Below are 17737 nucleotides of genomic sequence, written 5' to 3'. Positions count from 1 at the left end.
AGCCGTGAAGGCGAGGGAGCAGGCAAGCACCCACGGGCTCCACCTCTGACCCACTGAGGCCCTCAGCAGGCAGCAAACAGCCTTGGAGGAGTGCGAAACAGCAAGACGCAGGTCCAAACAATCCGCCCCGGCGTGGACGTCGGTTTCAAGGTAACCAAGACAGCTCAACTCCAGGTGATGCTATTCTGACACCAAAGAGAGACGAGAGACGCGTGCTCACTTGACCCTGCTGACAACAGCATCCCCAGGCCCTTTGGCTGCCAGGACCATAGGGGCAACCACGTCACAATCATGCCACCACTCAAGTGTCCCACACTGATGATTCCCGCTTGGGTCTCCTGGGGCCCAGCGCCTGCTGGCCATCTCCATCTGGACCACCATCGCCACGCACACTCAACAGCTCTAACACCATCGTCACCCCGACTTCTCCCCGACCCCCACCTCACCTGCCTCTTTTCCTGTGTCATCATGCACTCAGCTACGTGGGTCAGAGGTCAGCATCACCCCCTCCTGTTCCTCCATCTCCCTCCCCACACCCTACGGTGACTCACTGACCACCTTCTTCCCCACCTCTACCACCATGCCTTTCCAGAGTGGTCCCCTCAAGCCAGCCTCCACCCCAACCCCACCTGCCCCCCCCACCAGGCAGCCGCCGCCGCTTACATCCCCACACCCGCCCCCTCTGCCCCCCACACCCCTTTGTGCCTCACTGCCCTTGAGCTTACCAGTCAGCCCCGCCCCCAGCCCGGTTGGGCCGGCAAAGGGGAACCGCAGGCCCTAGCTGTGCTGGCGCTCCAGGAAAACCAGAACCCCAAACTGGGCCTAAGAGCCCAGGGACTGGGAGCCAGCCCTGGCCTAGCACCACCTAGCTCTCACCCGGATTGCCAGCGGGACTTCCTGCAGCCCTCCAGCTTCACGCCTACCTTACATGGCCAGTAATCCTCAGGACTGTGGACAAAGTACCTCCCTGCTCGACAGTCAAAGAGAAAATGGAACGAATACAACGGCCCCTGCGCGTTGGGACTCTTCGGGTTTAGGCTTAGCTTCCCACAGAAAGGACCCCGTTTTCCCCCCCGGGGAAGCAAGGACGTGGACCACACGCCTCCGGAGCGACAGGCGCTAGGACTGGGGACCGAGCGCCTCCCAGGGAGGAGACGGGCACAGAGACCAGGTACCCCGAGTCCCACCCTGGGAGGGGACGGGCACGGGGGCCGGGCTCCCCATGCCGTTGCGAGGAAGAATGTGAGCGGCTCGGCTCCCAGGGCGCTCTTCCGGGTTGTGACGCGGCAAATCCGGCTCCGCGCGGGGCTGGGCGCACCTGAGCCCGGGGAAGGGGGTGGTCTCGGCCCCGCGACGCCCGGGACCCTTTCCGCGCTCGCCCGGTGACCTTGGAGAGGCTCCCCCTGACTCGGTTTCCCGCGGCGGCCTGGCCCAGGGGGCGGCCCGAGAGTGCGCAGCCCAGGCTTCCCCGAGGGGCGCCTCGCCGAGTGACCGCCGCCAGCCCCGATCCCCGGCCCCGACCCCGTTTACCTGAGGAGCCGCGGCAGCCGCAGCCCGGGCGCCGCCCTCCCGCCTGCCGCTGACCAGAGTGGGCGGGGCCACGCTGCGAACCCACCGCCCCCCCCCCCCCCCCGCCAACCGTGGCCTGGCGCGCGGCAGCCCGGCCCCGCCCCCAAGCGACCTCTGCGCTCACTGGTCGGAGGTGCGTCCCTCTCGCCCTCTCCACCCGGCCCCCCGAACCCCAGAGAGTCAGAGTGCGCAAACTCCGCCTCCCGCTCGGCCCCGCCCCCGGCCGCCCCGTGACCGCCACACCTGACTGTTGAGCGCCAGTAGGGCCGCCCTGTCGGCCTCAGGGCGTGCCGCCGGCCACTGCGCAGGCGCGGGACCCAGCTCCCTTCCCACTCTGCTGTGTCCTCGTACGACATTTACACCGCAATGATCCCGGCACACAGACACCGCCCCACATACCGGGAGAGGCATCGGCGACGCCGGCTCGGCGCGTCAGTGCGCCCAAAGCCGGTCCTCTCACAAGCACGTGCCTGTCCAGGTACACACGCCAGGTGGGCCTGACCTGGACACACACAGGCGCTGTCATGCCGTATATCTCTCACACATGAACACACACTGAAAACCCAACCAACACCCCAGAGACCCCAGGGCCGAGGAACCCTCCGCAAACAGGTACACACACGCAAACTGGAGGCGCACGTCCAGTATGCCAACAGACCGTGGGAATCAAGATGAGCAGGCATCAAGGAAACTCCTAGGCACTTCCCTGGTGGCCCAGTGGTTAAGAACCCACCTGCCAATGCAGGAGACACGGGTTCCGGGTTTGAGCCCTGATCCGGGAAGATCCCACATGCCGCGGAGCAACTAAGCCCGTGCACCACAACTACTGAGCCTGCGCTCCAGAGCCTGCGAGTCACAACTACTGAGCCCGCGAGCTGCAACTACTGAAGCCAGGCGCCTAGAGCCCGTGCTCCGCAACAAAGAGAAGCCACCACAGTGAGAAGCCTGCGCACCACAACCAAGAGTAGCCCTCGCTCCCCACAACTAGAGAAAAGCCCAGGCCCAGCAACAAAGACCCAGTGCAGCCAAAAATAAATAAATAAATTTAAATAAATAAATAAATAAATTTATTAAAAAATAAAATAAAATTTAAAAATAAATAAAACTCCTAGAAGAGAACATAGGCAAAACATTCTCTGACATAAATCGTACCAATGTTTTCTTAGGTCAGTCTTCCAAGGCAATAAAAGTAAAAGCAAAAATAAATAAATGGGACCTAATCAAACTTAAAAGCTTTAGCACAGCAAAGGAAACCATAAACAAAACAAAAAGACAACCTATGGAATGGGAGAAAATATTTGCAAATGATGCGACCAACAAGGGCTTTATTTCCAAAACGTACAAACAGCTCATAGAACTCAATTTAAAAAAAAAAAAAATCGAAAAATGCACAGAAGGGACATCCCTGGTGGCACAGTGGTTAAGAATCCGCCTGCCAATGCAGGGGACATGGGTTCGAGCCCTGGTCCGGGAAGATCCCACATGCTGCGGAGCAACTAAGCCCGTGCACCACAACTACTGAGCCTGCGCTCTAGAGTCCGCAAGCCACAACTACTGAGCCCACGTGCCACAACTACTGAAGCCAGCATGCCTAGAGCCCATGCTCTGCAATAAGAGAAGCCACTGCAATGAGAAGCCCATGCACTGCAACGAAGAGTAGCCCCGGCTCACCACAACTAGAGAAAGCCTGCATGCAGCAATGAAGACCCAACTCAGTCAAAAATAAAATAAATAAAATAAATAAATTTATTTTTTTAAAAATGCACAGAAGACGTTTCTCCAAAGAAGACATACAGATGGCCAATAGGCACATGAAAAGATACTCAACATTGCTAATTATTAGAGAAATGCAAATCAAAACTATAATAAGGTACCACCTGACACCAGTCAGAATGGCCATCATTAAAAAGTCTACAAATAACAAATGCTGGAGAGGGTGTGGAGAAAAGGGAACCCTCCTACACTGTTGGTGTGAATGTGAAGTGGTGCAGCCACTATGGAGAACAGTATGGGGGTTCCTCAAAAAACCCAAAATAGAGTTGCCATATGAGCCAGCAATCCCACTCTTGGGCATATACCTGGAGTAAACTATAAGTTGAAAAGATACACGCACCCCAGTGTTAACAGCAGCACTATTTACAACAGCCAAGACATGGAAGCATCCTAAGTGTCCATTGACAGATGAATGGATAAAGAAGCTGTGGCACATATATACAATGGAATACTACTCAACCATAAAAAAGAATGAAATAATGCCATTTGCAGGGACATGGATGGACCTAGAGATTATCATGCTAAATGAAGTTAAGTCAGAAAGAGAAAGACAAATATAACGTTACCCTCCCCTTGAAATACCTGGAGCAGCTTCTCTTTTCCTAACCCCCAGGTCAGTAGCAAACCACTTAGTTTGTCCATATTTTCTATACTCCAGGCAGTTTGCTAGACAAGGGTTGTGGGTGAGCAAGGGAATGTCAAACACCAGCCTTGTTCTCAAGCAGCTCACAGTCCGACAGGGATGACAAAATGTGTCGCAGCAGTTCAATTCCAAGCATTCTAAGGCTCTTCCTGCAGCGGGAGCACCCCATGGACTGGATCCCAGTGGGGACAAGTCCAGTCCACAGACACTGCCAGGACGGCAGCCCCCAGCCACTGTGCCGTCCAGCTCACAGAAGAGAGACGACGACTTGGGCCTCAGCTGTGTCGTCTGGAAAGGGGGCATCGCTTGGTGGTGCTCAGATTTGAAATCCTGGCTGTGAACTGCCTACCGCAGGACAGGCACGTTGGGCGTGGTCTGTGCACAGGAGCAGGACTCTGGGACCTGGTAGTTGCAGCTTAGAACAGCACCTGGCTCACAGCAGGCACTCAGGAAACACTGGCTGCTACTCCCCACGGTAAAAGCACTCACAGAAGACGCCAGGGGCCAGGAGAAGGGAGGGAGCGTGTTGGCTCATCTCTCCTGGAGCTGGGGGTTTGAGGTGGACCCAGGCGGGGGCGAGGGTTACTTGCTTGCTTGGGAACGTGTCATCAAGTGTGTAGAGAGCTCTGGGGGAAAGGCCTCTGCAGCAGGTCTTGGCCTGAGCAGAAGCTTCCAGGCCTCAGCAGAGGAAGGTTGGGTGGCTTTGGGAATTCTCTGGCTGGCCAGTGTTTTGTTTGTTTGTTTGTTTTTGTTTTTTGGCTGCGTTGGGTCTTCACTGTTGTGCGTGACCTTTCTCTAGGTGCGGCGAGCAGAGACTACTCTTCGTTGCAGTGCGTGGGCTTCTCATTGCGGTAGCTTCTCTAATTGTGGAACAGACTCTAGGCGCGTGGGCTTCAGTAGTTGTGGCTCATGGGCTCTAGAACACAGGCTCAGTAGTTATGGCGCACGGGCTTAGTTGCTCCATGGCATGTGGGATCTTCCTGGACCAGGGATTGAACCGGGGTCTCCTGCATTGGCAGGCGGATTCTTAACCGCTGTGCCACCAGAGAAGTCCCCAGGCCAGTGGATGTGACTTGGCACTTTCACTGCCAAAGGCCTGGGTTCAATCCCTGGTCAGGGAAATAAGATCCTGCAAGCCTCACAGCACTGCCAAAAAAAGGCCTCTGGTTCTCACCCCAGAGAATGGGCCTCATGCAGGGCAGGGCTGGTTCCAGCAAGATGTTCTTAGGGCAAGCAAGTCCTGGGGGATAGGACACCCCCTTCGAGGGCACAATGCAGGTACAGCTCTAGAACCTTCCATTCTAGAATCTGCCCCTGCTATCCCAGGGCCTGCCTTCCCCCATGCCAGTCCATGGTTGTGCAGCTGTGTAAGCCTCCCACCCCGGGCTCTCAGCCCTGGTCCCTCCCCTGTCTCTGCCCCAGTCTCAGCAAGACTTCAGAAACTTGGCTGCAGCCTTGAGGGGGCGCAGGTCCCAGCTGGCCTCCTGCAGCCCCATCACCCCTATCCCGCTAACACATGTCAGGCCTCAGCCGTGCCTCCTGTCCCCCATCCCCAAGGCCCTGCGGTGAGTTGGATGGCCCCAACCCCTTCCGCAGTGCCCTGACCTCCAGAAGGTCAGACCAGACCTTCATGGACCAGAGAGCCTTCATGGAGCAGGTATGCGAATGCAGGGACAATGGCTACCTGCCTTCCTCCAAGAAGATCGGCTCTGGGGCCTTCTCCAAAGTCTACCTGGCCTATGCCACGCAGGAGCGCATACAGCACAACTCCAAGCTGGCCTCTGACTTGCGGGGCAAGCGCCACACCACGGTGAGGCAGGCCGCCTCCTCTCCATGGGGTGGGGGATCCGTGGTTCACCCTCCAGCCCAGCCCTGAGGCCCCTGTCCTGACCCCACTCAGGAACTTCCCAGGTGCTCTGGCTCCCTCCTGGTCCTGCATCCTCCCTGAAGGCCAAGGCTCGGGCAGGCTGATCGCTCCCAGTTCCTGGACCCCTTGAACACGTAAGTGCCTGGGACAGGAGTGGGCAGGAAGACCAGAGCTGCCCCCCGAGGACGCTGCTCACCGCGCTTTGCCCCGGCCAAGTTCAGCAACGTGCACAAAGGCCACAGGGCCTGTTCTGCCACATCCCGCCCCCGAGGGGCTGTGGGCTTCGCACGGTGGCCACCCGCCATCCCCGCAGGTGGCTATCAAGATGGTCTCCACCGCTGAGGCCTCTGTGGAGTTCTCCTGCAAGTTCCTGCCCCGTGAGATCTCGTCACTCAATGCTACCTACAAGCACCTGAATGTGGTGGGCAGAGACCCCAAGACATCCTGGCCCCCTCCTGCCCAGCCCAGGCCTGCCCCCTTCCCCTCCTGGGACCCTTACGCTCGAGCCTAGCCCCATCCTGAGACCCCAATCCAGTGTGCCTGACGGCCCCTCCTCGGGCTGATGGCAGGCAGGCGGGATCCAGTAGGTGCAGCTCTACGAGACCTACCAGAACAGCTGGCGCGCCTACTTGGTGCTGGAGCTGGCGGCCCGTGGTGACCTGTTGGAGCACATCAATGCCGTGTCCGACCACTGCCGCTGCCCGGGGCTGGAGCAGGAGGAGGCCCGCAGGCTGTTCTGGCAGCTGGTCAGTGCCGTGGCGCACTGCCACAACTCAGGCATGGCAGTTGAGGGCGCCGCCCAGCCCACCCGTCCACTGCATGGAGAGACCCGCCTGAGCTCAGGCCCAGCCTCACCTCCGCTTCCCCATGCAGGGACCTAAAGTGTGAGAACATCCTGCTAGATGACTGAGGCTTCCTAAAGCTGAGCGGCGAGCCTGCGGCCCAGCCCCCAACCCTGCCCCCAGCCTGCGCCAACTCTGACCGAGGTCGTCAACTTCTGCGGGTCACACATACCCCACTCTTGCCCCAGCCAGGCACCCAGCGTCTACACTGGCTTGCTCCAGACTTCTGACCCCAGTCTGCCTTGTCCTTCAATCCCCCTAGGAGGCCTACACCCCACCCTCGCCCAGAGCCACACTTGCAGTCACCCCACACGCCCCATGTCCACCACACAGCCATCCCGCAGGAGCCCACTCTCTTACACCCTGCCCCTCACCCGCCACCCCGCCCTCCCTGTATGCGCCCTGCAGATTTCGGCTCTGCCAATCGGTCGGGGCTATAGAACTCGCTGCTGAGCACCTTCTGCGGCTCTGTGGCCTACACAGCCCTGGAGGTCCTCACGAGCAAGAAGTACAGCGGGGGGCAGGCTGCCCCGTGGAGCCTGTGAGCGCCACCTCACGGGCTCCAGGACCCCTAGGGAGGGGCGGGGAGTGGCGGGGTGGGGAGGGGGCACGCCCTGAGAAGCCCATGCCCCCAGAGGTGTCATCCTCTACGCCACGGTGACCAGGAAGCTGCCCTTCAAGGAGCATCAGCCCCACCGCATGTTGTACCTGATGCGCCGGGGCCCCACCTTACGGCCAGGCCTGTCCCCAGGTGAGCGCTTCCACCCTGCGTCCCTCCCCCGTCCCAGCCCGCACCCAGGTGGGCGGCAAGAGAGAGCTGGGTCCGGAGAGGGGGGAGATGGGTTGGTGGCCCCGCTAAGCTTGAACCCTGCACTAGCCCAGGGCAGGCCGCCTCACCTCTCTCTGCCTGTCTCCACACGTGTGAAACACGGACACCCTCCGGCCGTTTGGGAAGACAGAATGGGACGACCCCTCCGAGCTGCCGGCATTGTTGGCCGTGATGGCCGCGGGCTGGGGTTCGAGAGGGGCGGGGGGGCAGTGGCATCTGCAGGCCGCATCCTTGAGCCCTCACCCGCAGAGTGCCAGGACCTGATCCGAAGCCTGCTCCAGCTGCGCCCACGAGCACGCCTGCGCCTGCAGCAGGTGACCGCGCACCACTGGATGCTGCCCGCCGCGCATGCGCTCTTCCCGCACAGTGCTCGGCGGCGTCACTCCAGGTGCTGCATGCCCACCAGTGTGGGCAGGTGGGCGGCTCCTCAGCGCCCCACGTGACCCTCCCACTGCGGTCGGTTGCAGAGAAGCCTGAGGAGTCCCAGCTCCCAACGTCTCCAGACAACGTGCAGCCCAGCGCGGACTCAGATCCCCCAAGGCCGCACCTGCACCTGCGGCGACCCCAGCAACAGGGCACCCCCCCCTTGAGAGCGCCTGTGGTCCGGCGCCCGAGCCCAGGGAGTCTCCCCCGAGATGAGGTGCGAGTCTGCCGCGCTGGGACTCTGGAGCACGGAGACGGCCAGTCGCGCGGTGGGCCCCTCCAGGCGTCCGCTGTCGCTATGCTCCGTGTCTGCCATCCGGAGCGTGCCTGGGCACTACTTGGTTAACTGAGGGCGGGCGGGCGGGTGGGGGCAAGGTCAAATAGAGCGTTTATTCTGTGGAGCCAACGGTGTGGACTTCTCAATGCAGGAAGAGGGCCGCGGGCCTTGGGGCATCTGGAAAACAGTCCACATACCTCCAGGCCAGAGCTTTAATTTGTTTGGGGGGAGCGGGGGAATAGAGAGGGGACCGCAGAGGAGGGAGACACCCGGCACCCATGAAGAAGCCAGCCTTGATGGGCGCGCCAGTGGAGCTGCCTCCAGCTTTGGAGGGTGGTCAGGGGAAAGACTTGAGCCAAGGGCAAGGCTGCAGGCACATCAGGGAGGCTCTCAGCTTGGTAGGCGAGAGGTTCTGGGGAGCTGAGGCTCAGGCAAGCCGACCAGGGAGAGGGCCTAGCTAGTGGGGGAGAGCGAGGGCATCAGGTCAGTCCAGGACTGGGAAACGGGACTTGAGGAGCATGCAAAGAACCGAGGGTAGGTTTGGGCACAGGTGGAAAGGTGGGGGGCATGAAGGGGAGGCGACACCCAGCAAGTGCTCCGAGGACAGGGTGTGGCTGGTGAAAATCTCAACAGGTGAGCCCTTTGAGGCTGGGTCTCAGGCAGGGCCCCAGGATGGAGGGGCCTGGGGTGGGACTGGTACCAAGGGGCACTGCAAGCACCTGGGTGCCCCCCTATGCCCAGACCCCTGTAGCACCCTTGGGACTGGGAAGCTCCAGCTAGCCCCTCGGGCTTGCAGTGTTTTTCTGTCCAGCCCTGCTGGCCATCCCCCTGGAGATACCTGAGCAAGTCATAGGGTTGGGCCAGCTCTGGCTGAACAGTCCTCCTCTGAGCAACCAGCATTCTTGCTGGAGCCAACAGGGCACAGGGAGGTGCCCTCAACCCTCAGCAAAGACCTGGCGCTTAAGAACAGTTCTGCTTCTCAGCAGGGCACACCCTCAGAGCAAGGGGACCCAGAGGCCTGCCGGTGGCTGCAGGCAGACCTGGTCGGGGAGGCCTGGACGGATGGCGAGCAAAGGTGGGCCCGGAGCTGGTGGCAGGCACCTCAGGTGGGTGCGGCTACCTCTGCCTGTGTCTCTGGGGCCAGCTCCAGCGCCTGCTGCACCCGCTCGCACTGTTCCTGCTCCTGGCGGTCCTGCTGCTGCAGCTGTCGCTCAACATCCTCAGGTACTTGCACCTCCAGCAGGTTTTCCATGCCATGCTCTGGCTCATCCCCAATAAGAACCTGCCAGCAGGGCAGAGGCAGGGGAAGCAGGTGAGCAGCTGGCTGGCACGCTGTGGACATCCACCACTCTCCCAACCCTGCACCCACCTGGATGAGTTTCTCACAAGTCACCCGCACATCGGGCTCTGGCTCCCAGTTGTGCAGCTCGCGCAGGATCAAGTAGGCTCCCTGGTCCCTCACCTGCTTCCGACCAGGTGCCGTGGCCGTCAGCTGGGAGAGGGCAGAGTTTATCCAGACATCAGTGTGCTAATATATAAGTGTGTGTGTGTGGGGGGTGACGTTAATGTAGCAGTACTCCTGCTCACCAGCATGATGGCCTCAATGAGCATCTTGCGGATGTCGGCATCAGGATCTCGCTGCTTGTCTTGTGGCAGGTATTGCAGGTCAACGGGCAGCCCTAGGGGTGAATTCACTGGGTCCCTATGCTGGCCCCTGGACTGCTAGGCAAGACCCTGCCATTGTAAGGCCCATCTGTGCTCAGCAACTCCCTGCTAGAAGGTTTCAGAAGGGGCCCTGATCTGGACACCTCCTTCTGCCTCTCCCCCCACTGGCCTCCCCTCCTGCCAGACCAACCCTGAGGCTCGACCCAAGCCACTCACGCTCCATCTCCTCCTCGGAGAAGTCCTCAGGCCCAGCCAGGGGCAGTAGCAAGAAGGGGAGAATGTCCACCTCAGGCCCAAGCAACCACTCATGGTGTCCTGGGGAGAAACAGGAATGGAGGCCAGTCCAGAGGGGTCCCAGGGTCCAGTCTATTCCTCCCATTCCCCGACACGACAACTTCTCCACCACCACTCACGGTGCTCGAAGCAGCAGTTTCGCAGTGTCCCCACCACCCCGCCCCTCCGAACCGAGGAGTCCGGGTATTGTGTAAGGGGCAGCAGCCGCTGGACCACGCACCTGGAGGGAAAGACCACTCAGTGCCGTCCCTGCTCACTTCCACCCCCTCCCCGCGAGCGCCCTGGGCTTCACCTGTCGGGGTCCAGCAGGAAAGCGCGCGTCGCAGGACGCTGGCTGAGGTTGGAGAGCATTGGCCCCAAGTAGTGCAGGGGCGCGCGGGCGTTGTAGCCGGGAGTGCACAGCGCGCGCACCAGCCGCTCCAGGCCCGACTCCCCGGGCTCAGCGGCCGCCAGCGCCGCCATCAGCGCAGTACATGGCACCGGCTCGCGGCTGAGGTTAGCCAGCACGGCGGCCGCCTCCTCGGCCCAGGGCCACTGTGGGTCCAACGCGCAGACCAGCAGGCGGGCAGGTAGTCCGGGCTCGGCCGCCAGCAGCGGCTCGTGCAGGCCGGGGTCGGCGGACAGATTGACTAGCGCGCGAGCGGCGTCTCGGGCCGGGGCGGGAGCAGGGGCCACCGCCAGCTCGACCAGAGCCCGCAGCAGTGCCGCCTGGCCGGCCAGCAGCGTGCGGCCGGGCCCCGAGCCGGTCAGCGCCAGCACATGCTGCGCCGCCGCCGCCTGCAGGTCAGCCCGCGCCCCGAGCGCCAGGAAGGGCAGCAGCTTCGCCGCCTCCGCCTTCGGGCCGGCTTCCAGCATCGGCGACCCTACGGAGACGAGGCCACCGGCTGACCCGCCCACGTCCCCTTCGTCCTCCCGCATGCCGCTCGGCGTGCTCCGCTACGCAAGCCCAGCTATGCGGTGCGCCTACAGGTGGGCAGCGGCCCCGCCCACCAGGGTACCGGAAGCCACGGCGACCAATTCGAGGCTACCGACTCTGCGCAAGGGGCGGGACCGGCGCGCGGAGGCGGGGCCACGCCAAGGCCCGGGGGATTGTGGGATTGGGTGCCGCCCGGAAGCTGGGGAGCTCGGGCTCTGCGCGGTGGTGGGGGTCGTGCAGGGACAAGCTTTGGGCCCCGGCATGGCACCGTCCCTTGGGGGTCCTGCCAGCCGCTGATAGAGGACCGATTACATTCCCTCTTCCTTCGTGATTGGCAGACATCCGTCTTCGCGGGAGGAAAAGCAGGATCAATTACAGTGATTGACTTTCTAGTGTATTCCTGGCATAATCTCCGTTTGATCGTGATATATTTTCGTTTTTATATATGGTTGTATTCAGTTTGCGAAATTTTTTTTTTTTTTTAAATTTTTGGCTGTGTTGGGTCTTTGTTGCTGCGCGCGGGCTCTCTCTAGTTGCGGCGAGCGGGGGCTACTCTTCGTCCCGGTGCGCGGGCTTCTCATTGCGATGGCTTCTCCTTGCGGAGCACGGGCTCTAGGCGCGCGGGCTCAGTAGTTGCGGCTCGCGGGCTCTAGAGCGCAGGCTCAGTAGTTGTGGCAAACGGGCTTAGTTGCTCTGCAGCATGTGGGATCTTCCCGGACCAGGGCTCGAACCCGTGTCCCCTGCATTGGCAGGCGGATTCTTAACTTCTGCGCCACCAGGGGAGTCCCGGTTTGTGAAAGTTTTGTTTAGAATTTTTGCATCTCAGTCTATGAGGAATATTGGTCTGTAGTTTTCTTTCCTCATGATGTCTTTGTCTGGAGTTGGGTAGTATTGGCTTCAGAGGATTGGGGAAAGTATTCTTTCCTTATGAATTTTCTGGAAGAGTTTGTAAAACTAGTACTACTTCTAAGACGCTGCACAGCCTAAATTAATTAATTAATTAATTAATTAATTATAAAAAGAACATCTGGGCCTGAAATTTTCTTTCTGGGAAGGTTTTTCAATTACAAATTTAGTTCCTGTAATAGAAACATGGCTATTCAGGTTGTCATTTTCTTCTTGGGCTACTTTTGGTAGTTTGTGTCTTTTAAGGAATTAGTCCATTTCTTCTAAATTGTTGAGTTAATTGTTATAAAGTTGTTCATAATATTCCCTTATTATCCTTTTACTAAATGTAGAATCTGTCGGGGTGTCAGCTCTCTCGTCTCTGATATTGGTAATTTGTGTTCCCCTTTTGTCTTGCCAGAGGTTTGTCAGTTTTATTGATCTTTTTTTTTTAAAAATAAATTTATTTATTTATTTTTGGCTGAGTTGGGTCTTTGTTGCTGCGCACAGGCTTTCTCTAGTTGTGGCGAGCGGGGGCTACTCTTCATTGCAGTGCGCGGGCTTCTCACTGCGGTGGCTTCTCTTGTTGCGGAGCACGGGCTCTAGGTGCGTGGGCTTCAGTAGTTGTGGCTCGTGGGCTCTAGAACACAGGCTCAGTAGTTGTGGCGCACAGGCTTAGTTGCTCTGCGGCATGTGGGATCTTCCCGGACCAGGGCTTGAACCCGTGTCCCTTGCGTTGGCAGGCGGATTCTTAACCACTGCGCCACCACGGAAGCCCTTATTGGTCTTCTTAAAGAACCACCTTTTGGATTCATTTCTTTATTGTTTTCTTTTTCAAGTTTATTGATTTCTACTTTGACCTTACTGTTTCCTTTCTTCTGCTTACTTTGAGTTTAATTTGCTGTTCTTTTTCTAGTTTCTTAAGGTAGAAGCTGAGGTCATTGATTTGAGACCTTTCTTCTTTTCTAATATAGGGGTTTCCCCCCACTTATTACCTGACTCATGGGTTATTTGTTATGTACTTTACTTTTACATAGGTTATAAGCCCCTTAATAGATTGATACTATTTTTGTTTCACACTAAGGGCTAGGACGAAGCCTCTAGGGGCAGTGATGCCCAGAAGAGCCACTTACAGGGAAAAATATGCCCCTGAAGTCAGGAGATCATAAGGTCCAAGAGCAGGGATTTGCCCCGCCTGAGACCCAGAGCCTCAATCCCAATCTAAACTTTCCTGAAAGTCCCATGGAAATTGAGGAAGAGGATGGATTAGTCCAAGCACGTGCCACCTCTCCAAGGCAACCACATGCTCGGGACACACAGATCCCGGCCAGGCCGTAAGAGCTGAAAATTCCTCAAGGTATGGAATTAGAATATTGTGGATAACCTAGGGAAATGATGCCCTCTGGTGGGTACTTTTGACTGAGACAAAAACGTGCACCTTCAGGGCCCACTGGCGTGAGCAGAGGACTGATGAGCAGGCCCGTGATTTGACTGGATCAAGGAAGTGTTTACAGTAATCACCAGCTAGGGAGCCTTAAATATGCCCACGGTGAGTTAAAAGATCCAAAGTGTTTGGAAGTGATTTCAAAGTTAAAAGTACAAGAACTGTACAAAGAACCCCCATATAGCCTTGACCCAGAGACCTCAGTCAAATTCCCAGGTCACCCCAGTAATGACCTTTGTCTCACCTCTTGTGTCCTTCAGGTGGGAACAGCTCTTCATGCCCTTGACACAGACCACCAGCCCGCTATTGTGTAGCATGTTCCTCGATTTGCATTTGTCTGGTTGTCTCCTGATTAGATTCAGGTTGTGCATTTTTGGCATGAATGCTCTGGAGGAAATCCTGGGTTCTTTTCATCCTGTCTGATCAGGTGGCACAATGTCAGTTTGTCTCAGCGCGGGAGAGGCTTATTTTGATCACTTAATTAAGGTCGAGTGGCCCAAGCTTCTTCCCTGTCAGGTTACTCTTTTTCTTTTTGTATTTAATAAGTATTTTATGGGGGGATACTTTGAGGCTATGTTAGCACTCCATTCCTCATCCACCTTTCACTCCCTAGTTTTTGCATGTATTGTTTTTTTCTCTGAATTAGTTATTACCGTGATGGTTACCAAATGGCTATTTTCTAATTTTATCATTTATTGTAGGGAAAAAAGCTTTCTCTTTACCTATTTATGTCAATGAAGTCTCATGGATTCCTAGTTTATTCAAAGAAATATAATACTTTACTGTCATTATTTTGATCCTCAATTTGGTCAGTGGAAGCCCCTTTAAGGAGGCTCCCATGTGTTTTTATTTATTTATTTATTTTTAAAATTTATTTATTTATTTATTTTTGGCTGTGTTGGGTCTTCGTTGCTGTGCGTGGGCTTTCTCTAGTCGTGGTGAGCAGGGGCTACTCTTTGTTGCGGTGTGCAGCCTTCTCATTGCGGTGGCTTCTCTTGTTGCGGAACACGGGCTCTAGGCACACAGGCTTCAGTAGTTGTGGCACGTGGGCTCAGTAGTTGTGGCTTGCGGGCTCTAGAGCTCAGGCTCAGTAGTTGTGGCGCATGGGCTTAGTGGCTCCGTGGCATGTGGGATCTTCCCAGACCAGGGCTGGAACCTGTGTTCCTTGTATTGGCAGAAAGATTCTTAACCACTGTGCCACCAGGGAAGCCCTTCTGTGGTTTTTCTTTTTTTAATTTTATTTTTATTTATTTTTGGCTGCATTGGGTCTTCGTTGCTGCGCGCGGGCTTTCTCTACTTGTGGCGAGCGGGGGCTACTCTTTGTTGTGGTGCATGGGTTTCTCATTGTGGTGGCTTCTCTTGTTGCAGAGCATGGGCTCTAGGCACGCGGGCTTCAGTAGTTGTGGCACGTGGGCTCAGTAGTTGTGGCTTGTGGGCTCTAGAGCACAGGCTCAGTAGTTGTGGTGCACAGGCTTAGCTGCAACGCGGCATGTGGGATCTTCTGGGACCAGGGCTTAAAGCCGTGTCCCCTGCATTGGCAGGCGGATTCTTAACCACGGCGCCACCAGGGAAGTCCCTTCTGTGTGTTTTTAAAAATAGCTTTATTTGAAACCAAACAGGACCCTGCAGGGCCTTCCTGGGGACAGACACCCCCTCCCACCGCCACGTCCCCCACCTCTTGTTTGTAGAAGAGCTTTAGCCTCCTAGGCCGTCCCTGAGTTCCAAAGAGCAAATTGAATCAGAGAAGTGGGAAAACGTAGCAAAAACGGGAGAGCAGTCTAGACAAAGTAATAATAGTTTATCCATAAAACAAAGTCAAGTACCTTTAGTTCTACTTGAGGCTATAGATAATATCCTGAGCCATATCCTTGAGTGGTTTTGCAGATACTAAAGCCCCCAGCAGGTGGAAAAAGTTAACTGCATGCTGACCACCAGCACTTAGACCCCAGAAAACTGATAATTGAGATGTCCAAAATACCTAGTACCCTGTTACCTCACCATCAACCAGCCAGAGAACTGTGCACGAGATGATCACGAAACCCATGACCCTCTCCCTCACACTGTCTTTAAAAGCCATTCCCTGAAAGCCACTGGGGAGTTCAGGTCTTTTGAATATGAGCTGCCAGTTCTTCTTGATTGGCGCCTGCAATAAACGCTGTACCCTCCTTCGCTACAGCCCGGTGTCAGCAGATTGGCTTCGCTGTGCATCAGGTGAGCAGACCCAAGTTCCGTTTGGTAACATATTGAGATATAATTACCACATACAGTACAGATCATCCATTTAAATTCAGTGGCTTCTGGTGTGTTACATTAACTGTTGTAAATGGTTGTAAAATACATGTAACAAAATTGACCATTTTTTTGGCTGCGCTGCGCAGCTTGTGGGATCTTAGTTCCCCAACCAGGGATTGAACCCTTGCCCTCGGCAGTGAGAGCGCCAAGTCCTAACCACTGGACCAACAGGGAATTCCCCCATTTAATTATTTTTAAGTGTATAATTAGTGGCATTAATCACACCCACAACATTCTGCCACCATCCCCACTGTGTATTTCCAAAACATTTTCACCCCCCGCAGCAGAAACTCTTAACCTCCCAACCCCCCCCAGTGACCTCATGGCTATTTTCTGTCTCTACAAAGCTGCCTGTTACAGGTTCTTCAGTGGTTACTCTTATGAGGCTATAATACAGTGTCAAAATGAAATTGTGTGTGTAGATCCGTGCCTCTTTTTTTTTTTTTTTAAGATTTATTATTTAATTATTTTATTTATTTTTGGCTGCATCGGGTCTTAGTTGCGGCACACGGGCCCTTTTATCGTGGCACACGGGCTGTTGTGGTGTGCTGGCTTCTCTCTAGTTGTGGCATGTGGGTTTTCTCTTCTCTAGTTGTGGCACGCAGGCTCCAGGGTGCACGGGCTCTGTAGTTTGCGGCACGCGGGCTCTAGTTGAGGCGCGCGAGCTCAGTAGTTGTGGTGCACGGGCTTAGCTGCCCTGCGGCATGTGGGATCTTAGTTCCCTGACCAGGGGTCAAACCCACGTTCCCTGCATTGTAAGGCGGATTCTTTACCACTGGACCACCAGGGAAGTCCTTCCATGCCTCTTTATCCCCTGTGTAGATTCGTGTAACCAATATCACAGTCAAAATAGAGAATAGTTTCATCACCACAAAGATCTCCCTCCTGCTCTGCGTCTCCTGCCCATCCTTAACCCCAGGCAACCACTAATCTGTTCTTCACCTCTATAATTTTGTCACCTCAAGAATGTTATTTAAATGGAATGTTTTGAGATTGGCTTTTTTCACTCAGCATAATTATCTGGAGATTCATCCAGGTTGTTGTGTTAATAATTTATTTTTATTGCTGAGAAGTATTCCATGGTGTGTCTGTGCCACAGTTTGATTAGCCATTCACCTGTTGAAGGACCTTTGTGTCATTGCCAGTTTGGGGCTGTTACAAATAAAGCTGCTATAAACATTGGTGCATAGTATGGTTTTGTGTGGACATAAGTCCTCATTTCTCTGGGATAAATGCCCAGCAGTATGATTGCTGAGTCCTGGTTTTCAAGAAATTGCCAAATTGCTTTCCAGTGTCTGGACCATTTACATTCCCGCCAGCATTGTACACAGATCCAGTTGCTCCACATCTTCTCCAGCATTTGGTGGCGTCACTTTTTAAATTTGAGCCATTCTTAATTTACACTACCCTAATGGATGGTGATGTGGAGCATCTTTTCATGTGCTCATTTGCCATCTTCATCTCCTCTTGGGTGAAATGTCTGTTTTGTTTCTTTTGCCTGTTTTCTAATGAGATTGTTTGGTTTTTACAGTTAATTTTGAGAGTTGCCTATATATTCTGGGTATGTGTCCTTTGTGGATATGTCATCTGCAGATATTTTTCTCCCAGTCTGTAGATTGTCTTTTCATCTTATTAACAAGGCCTTTCCTTAAAATTTGATAAAGTCCAATTTATTGATTTGTTTTCTTTTACATATGGTGCCTTGGGCGTTATGTCTAAGACTCTTCTTCGTCAATTGCTAGGTCCAAAGGATTTATGTTTTCTTCCTAAATTTTTATAATTTTACATTTACATGTATGATCTGCTTTGAGTTTTGTCTTTAATTTTATGGTGTCTTTTGCCATAAATTTTTTTTTAAATCAGCAAATATATGTCTTTTCTGAGTTTTCTAAGTTAATTATTTTTCTAAATTACCTTCTGATATATTTATAGTTTTATTTTCTACATTCCAATCTTCAACTCATCTGAAAATTACTCTCATAAATGATGTGAGGAAGGGTTCCGGCTTTGTTTTCTAT

General features: G+C 55.1%; 2 protein-coding genes, 1 long non-coding RNA gene and 1 pseudogene across 8 annotated transcripts in view; 2 read left to right on the top strand and 2 right to left on the bottom strand.

Moving 5' to 3' along the window:
- Positions 1 to 1676, bottom strand: part of MROH1 (maestro heat like repeat family member 1) — a 67374-nt gene extending 65698 nt beyond the window's left edge. For 4 of the 5 annotated variants that reach the window (XM_082432950.1, XM_082432949.1, XM_082432951.1 and 1 more), the window contains exon 1: positions 1531 to 1668. The gene's annotated coding sequence lies outside the window, so the exon portion shown is untranslated. Of the gene's footprint in view, positions 1 to 1530 lie in introns of all 5 variants that reach the window. The other variant, XM_082432953.1, reaches the window with a different exon arrangement.
- A 145-nt stretch (positions 1677 to 1821) lies between these two features.
- LOC309647008 lies at positions 1822 to 8323 on the top strand (annotated as a pseudogene). Its single transcript has 6 exons — positions 1822 to 5795; positions 6166 to 6273; positions 6440 to 6694; positions 6727 to 6781; positions 7103 to 7235; positions 7330 to 8323. The product of its transcript is annotated as an uncharacterized misc_RNA (transcript).
- Positions 8324 to 8421: 98 nt separating this feature from the next.
- HGH1 (HGH1 homolog) lies at positions 8422 to 11171 on the bottom strand. Its single transcript, XM_082432964.1, has 6 exons — positions 10475 to 11171; positions 10302 to 10402; positions 10105 to 10203; positions 9811 to 9902; positions 9593 to 9715; positions 8422 to 9505 (listed from the first exon to the last, which is right to left on the bottom strand). The coding sequence occupies exons 1-6, from the start codon at positions 11098 to 11100 to the stop codon at positions 9326 to 9328; spliced, it is 1221 nt and encodes a 406-aa protein (XP_082289090.1). The 5' UTR covers positions 11101 to 11171; the 3' UTR covers positions 8422 to 9325.
- Positions 11172 to 11232: 61 nt separating this feature from the next.
- Positions 11233 to 17578, top strand: LOC309646547. The gene is made up of 2 exons (XR_014255424.1): positions 11233 to 11475; positions 13068 to 17578. It is a non-coding gene; the product is annotated as an uncharacterized lncRNA (long non-coding RNA).
- Positions 17579 to 17737: the final 159 nt, after the last annotated feature.

The sequence above is a fragment of the Balaenoptera physalus genome (assembly GCF_965194825.1).
Source record: "Balaenoptera physalus genome assembly, chromosome: 17".
Lineage (NCBI taxonomy): Eukaryota > Metazoa > Chordata > Mammalia > Artiodactyla > Balaenopteridae > Balaenoptera > Balaenoptera physalus.
Note: the sequence above shows the minus strand (reverse complement) of the source record. Positions and strands in the feature narration are given on the sequence as shown.

Excerpts from the sequence above, each read along its gene's own strand:
- HGH1 (XM_082432964.1), bottom strand. The coding sequence starts at position 11,100 with ATGCGGGAGGACGAAGGGGACGTGGGCGGGTCAGCCGGTGGCCTCGTC. Across the intron at positions 10,403-10,474 it reads TTCCTGCTGGACCCCGACAG|GTGCGTGGTCCAGCGGCTGC; the intron begins GTGAAGCCCAGG and ends CTTTCCCTCCAG. Across the intron at positions 9,506-9,592 it reads CTTGTGAGAAACTCATCCAG|GTTCTTATTGGGGATGAGCC; the intron begins GTGGGTGCAGGG and ends CCCTGCTGGCAG.